This window comes from Oryza glaberrima, chromosome 1, assembly GCF_000147395.1.
Source record: "Oryza glaberrima chromosome 1, OglaRS2, whole genome shotgun sequence".
In the NCBI taxonomy this organism is placed as follows: Eukaryota; Viridiplantae; Streptophyta; class Magnoliopsida; order Poales; family Poaceae; genus Oryza; species Oryza glaberrima.
In genome coordinates, this window is record NC_068326.1 from 11,075,619 (window position 1) to 11,081,328 (window position 5,710).

Below are 5,710 nucleotides of genomic sequence, written 5' to 3' on the forward strand. Positions count from 1 at the left end.
TAAAAATTGAAGATGTTTTTGCTGGTATTTTGGTACGTCATCCGTGTATGAGTCGGTTTTTAGGTTTGTTCTTTTTGGAAATATAAATCCGTGTTTGAATCGGATTTTAACTTCGATTTCTTTTGGAAATATAAAAGGAGTCGTATAATAAATCTTAAGTTGATAGTCGGACTCCTAATTGCATCTCATGATTTTTTTAAAAAATATTCGAGCGAATTCCAGTGGTGAATTTCACCCTAACTATACCGTATAACAATCATATGATTAAAATAGCATTCACCCGTTGCAACGCGAGGGTATTTTTCTAGTATAATATAAAAAATTCAGTCATTCAGCTAATTGAGCCCAACGTAATCGAAAAAAACGTAAATGCCGCGCAAAATCAGTATATGGTATTAGAATTTGATTTTCAAAGTGCCAGAATTGTTCCAAATCAACGGAACCAGTTTGTCCTGCAGTAATCCTTGCAACAGGTTCAAGTCAATTCCATCACCTGTTTAGAAGTTTGAACTTTCGTAGCGATCCAGATCCCCTGCTTTTACACTAGCAGGGAAACACGACAACAACATCGTGGTAAATCCGCTACAGCGTTGTGCGCCGAAACAGCTGTTGATCACTGTAGCGACCGATCGATCGAAGTTATTCTCCACTAACTTCTTAAACTTAACATAGATTAACATAGAAAGATGCCCCATCATCATCCACTAACAAGATACCACATCATCATCTACTAATTAATAAGATGTCATATCATCATCCACTAACCATCATTACATTTAAACAATATCTATATAAATATCTATATAGTTTTTATAATTTAAGAGCTTTTCAAATACAAACATGTTAAATTATCATCCGACATAATTCATATAATGTTTCAATGTATATCTTTATTATGTTTTATGATATCCTATATACTTATATAGTTCATCCTCACTTAATGCTTAAATGATTAATCTATGGTCCAAATTATCTTTCTCCCTTTTTCCTCTAATTAGGTCATATCACATCAACTGTTTTTAGCCTTTAGATGATTAATCTACCGTCCAAACTATCTCCCTATTTTTCTTCTTCCATAAAGTCATACCACCTTACTTTTTACGTTTGAATCATCATTCTACATACTATTTAAATTTAAATTATCATAAACCATATTAATTTACTTAATCTGATGTTATCTAGCTATCTTATATGTTATTTTTTTTATGTTATTTTTTTATTGTTATTATACTAAATTTCCATAACAATGTGTAGGGTTTCACCTAGTAATAATAAGGCTAATGATATCTCACGCACAACGCCGCACGCCTCGCACTCGAATCTTCCGAGATCCGTTGATGAGATAAACCAAACAGTAGTGTGCATCTACGGATCTACCGGATGATACGTCCTCCTCGTTGATATCGACGTGTTTCACCGTTGCAACCGCCCCCGATTTTGATTGGGACTCTCTCCGGGGCACGTCTAATGGGCGGGCGATCGTCCCCCTACTCCCTCCTCTCTCTCCCCTCTTCCTCCTCCTCTTCTTTTCTTACTACATTCTCTTCTTACTACAGTAAACTACCAAAATTTTTTAAAAAAACAAAAAGTTAGAAAAATTTATGTACAGAAATATTATATATAAAAAATTTGAATTCAAATTCAAATTTGAATCGGGTATGTAAACTTTTGACTTATAAACTTTAGGTCTATAAACTTTAGGTGTATAAACTTTAGATGTATAGAAATACTATATATGAAAAATATTTGAATTCAAATTTAAATTTGAATCGGATATTTGAATTTAAATTCAAATTTGAAACGGTATATAAACTTTTGACTTATAAACTTTAGGTCTATATACTTTAGGTGTATAAACTTTAAATGTGTAGAAATACTATATATAGAAAATATTTGAATTCGGAGGGAGGGGGCACCCGATCGCTACCCCATCGCCTGGGCGATCGATCGCCCATTAGAGGTTTCGCTCTCTCCGGCCCCTATAGGCTACGAATTTAAATAGTAGTATATCCAGATTTATAATACTAACATATATTTTATCTAATTAAAATTTCTTACTACTCCATGCTAAAATATAAACCTAAAACGGAATTGCTAACCTCCTATCGACAGAAATTGCATCTCTAAATCTTGTAGATTTTAGGTCACTGGATGAGCTTCGAGATTCGTACTCTAGACCTTCTCCTTTAACTCCAGCGACCTTCTCTTCTCCTCCGGCGCCAGCGACACCCTAGACTCTGGCAGAGGATCTCTACAGGTTAGGGTCTCGGGGTGGGGTGGGGGTGGGAGGGGGAAGGAGAGGAGTTCGTTGGCTTAGAAGGATGACCAGGGGAGGCAGTGGGCCAGCGGCGGCGTCGGTGGCGGGGCATCTCGCCGCCGACGGCTCGAGGAGGAAGGGAGGGTCTCGCCGGCGCCGTTGACGTCCCCCGGCCAGCCGATGAGGCGGGCGGCGGCACAGCGGGGCGGTGGCGGTGGGGGATCAGGTGGAGGAATAGCGATGAGAGGGGTGGTGGCTGAATACGCGTGACGGGAGGGGAACGGGAAGGGTTAATGTCTCTGCACGAATCTTAAAGTGCATCTAATGATCCAAAATTTGAAAGATGAGGGATGAGATTTTCTGTTAATAGATATGTAGACAGTCCCTATATGAAAACAGTATTAAATAAAACATTTACTAGTAAAATCAATCTATATATGAAGTATGCCTAGAGTATTGTAAAACGTTTTATTTAATTCTAGGTTTTTAATTTTGGGACGAAGATAGTACTAACTATATTTCGTAACGGAGAGAGTGTTTTTGTTTGGTTCGGTGTGACTCGCCGTTTCGCCACAATAAATATCCCACCCATCCATCCACCGGAGGACACTACAACGCCAAAGCACTGCACTGCACAAGCAGCTTCCTCGCCTTCGCATCTACTACTCCCCCCAAAATGGCGCATCCGGTGGCTGAGGCCGACGAGAAGAGCCCCTTCGGCCGCCTCACCGCGGAGGAGTTCTACGCGCGCCACGGCGTGCTGCACACCTCCTCCACCTTCGTCAACCCGCGCGGCCTCCGCATCTTCACCCAGCGCTGGGTCCCCGCGGGGGGCGACGCGCCCCTCCTCGGCGCCATCGCCGTCGTCCACGGCTTCACGGGGGAGTCCAGCTGGACGGTGCAGCTCACCGCCGTCCACTTCGCCAAGGCCGGGTTCGCCGTCGCCGCCGTCGACCACCAGGGCCACGGCTTCTCCGAGGGCCTACAGGGGCACATCCCCGACATCGTCCCCGTGCTCGAGGACTGCGAGGCCGCGTTCGCCCCGTTCCGCGCCGACTACCCGCCGCCGCTCCCGTGCTTCCTCTACGGGGAGTCCCTCGGCGGCGCCATCGCGCTGCTGCTCCACCTCCGGGACAAGGAGCGGTGGCGCGACGGGGCGGTGCTCAACGGCGCCATGTGCGGGGTCAGCCCCAGGTTCATGCCCCCCTGGCCGCTCGAGCACCTGCTGTGGGCGGCGGCGGCCGTGGCGCCCACGTGGCGGCTCGCCTTCACCCGGGGGAACATCCCCGACCGCTCCTTCAAGGTGCCGTGGAAGCGCGCCCTGGCGGTGGCGAGCCCGCGCCGCACCACGGCGCCGCCCCGCGCCGCCACGGCGCTGGAGCTCCTCCGCGTGTGCCGCGAGCTCCAGTCCCGGTTCGAGGAGGTGGAGCTCCCGCTCCTGGTCGTCCACGGCGGCGAGGACACCGTGTGCGACCCCGGGTGCGCGGAGGAGCTCCACCGCCGCGCCGGGAGCAAGGACAAGACGCTGCGGGTGTACCCGGGGATGTGGCACCAGCTGGTCGGCGAGCCCGAGGAGAACGTCGACAAGGTGTTCGGCGACGTCCTCGACTGGCTCAAGTCCCACGCCGCCGCCGCTGCCGCCGCGCGTGGCGAGGGGCAGCAGTAGTTCGGTCGGTCACGCGTGCCGCGTGCTTGGGTAATTCATGGCGGATACAAAGCAAAAGTACGGGGGCGCAATAAAAGGTTGTGGAGTTGATTGGTGAGACGAGATCGATCTGGTCCCGGTGTATCTCCGTCTCTGCGTGTGGCCATGTTCCATCTCCGTGTCTCTCTTCTCGTATTAGTCCATGAATTGAATGCCAAAAAAATTTGCCATGTTCGTGTGCTTGGGTGGGTGGTTGTGGGTTGGCGAGCGATCGGTTGCTGCCCTGCATCTCCTGCAGAGCAGAATTCCCATAAATGATGAATTTAAGAAGTCCTCGCTGAGAACGCTGAAAAAAAAATTCATAGTTTGGGAAAATTCTTCCTCAAATTTGTTTCCAATTCTCGTGAAATCCAGCAAAGGCTAGCCCGCAGTGGTTTACCGTCTAGAAGAAATACATAGGAGATCACGAATTTCGGAAGTGAACGGTTGACAACTGACATTGACCTTCCTCCGTTCTCTCCTTCCCAGTTCCCACCCATTGCCCGCTCGATGTAACAGAGACAACCGTTGATAACAACAGTCTCCCTATGTTGATGACGAATATGATTTGGGAATTCTAAATTAATACTCCCTCCATCCAAAAGTTTAATCGAAAAGTCTAAGTCATATTTAACTCACTCCTGAATGTAACCAATGAATATTAAGATGGTAGCTTCATTTAAATCTTAAATAAAATCTTAAATGTATGGAGACTACAAATATACATATCTCATTTGGCAAAATTAGGAAAATAAAATATGGATCAACATTTTTGGATGGAGGGGGTAAATACCATGTACTTAGAATGGAGTCTGCATTATTGCTTTAAAGTTTTAATAATTAGAAAATTCAGAAGTAATGCATACCAAGTTGTCCTAATTCTAGAATCTCAATAATATTTTCTTGATAATTTAATAATTGAAATTTGAAATTAATTAATACTAAATTGCACTTGTTTGGAGTCTCAGTTGCAGTATTTTTATTTAAAAATCCAAAAATTTGAATTTAAATTTAATGAACAATAAATAACTATTGAGTTGTACTACTTCTATACCAAAATATAAGTACTTATGGTGCTTTTCACGAGAACTAAAGAGAGAACTGAAATTAAATGAAGACTATGAATTCAGATTGGTTGGGATGACAAGCTAATTAGAGAAATTAAATAAGAAATGGTCGTGATCTGTTGAAATGAGCGAGTAGGGGAAGAAGTAAGCATATTTTGGGAAAATATTTAAATGCTGAAAGTGACGGGCAATATCAATTAGTTTATTATAATATAATATTTCAACTTCTGAAATCAATAAATATCAAGTTATCTTCACTGTGGAATCTCAATCCCACTATCTCATGATTTATTAGTTATAAAAATTGATTTGGTATATATCGAGCTAATGTTGGTTGCTTAAAGTATGTCACGTGTGAGGATGCACGACTTGATAGTTAGAACAAACAAACGGATTGCAGAGATAAATATTTCAACACCGGAATATCTTCACTGAAAAACACACCCACATGTAGAAATTGTTTATGAAATGACGCAAATAAAAAACTACAGGATTACGGGCAAAAATACAATAGTATAGAATAACTATATAACAGAAGTATTACAACTTCATGAATGTAAAACAAATTGTTCTTGCTGAAGCAGCACTTTTAAATGCTCTGTATAAAATTGAAAAATACACATTTGAACAAGCAGTCCCTCCATTTATGTAAATGCTGCAAAAAGCCTACTGTAATGCGCATGTGAAAGGACCTCGATGTCG

General features: G+C 43.6%; 1 protein-coding gene across 1 annotated transcript; it reads left to right on the forward strand.

The window, feature by feature from the left end:
• Positions 1–2,851: 2,851 nt before the first annotated feature.
• On the forward strand, positions 2,852–4,132 carry LOC127763122 (caffeoylshikimate esterase-like). The gene has a single exon (XM_052287743.1). It carries the CDS (start codon positions 2,934–2,936, stop codon positions 3,921–3,923), a length of 990 nt encoding a protein of 329 aa, XP_052143703.1. The 5' UTR covers positions 2,852–2,933; the 3' UTR covers positions 3,924–4,132.
• The last annotated feature ends 1,578 nt before the right edge of the window (positions 4,133–5,710 follow it).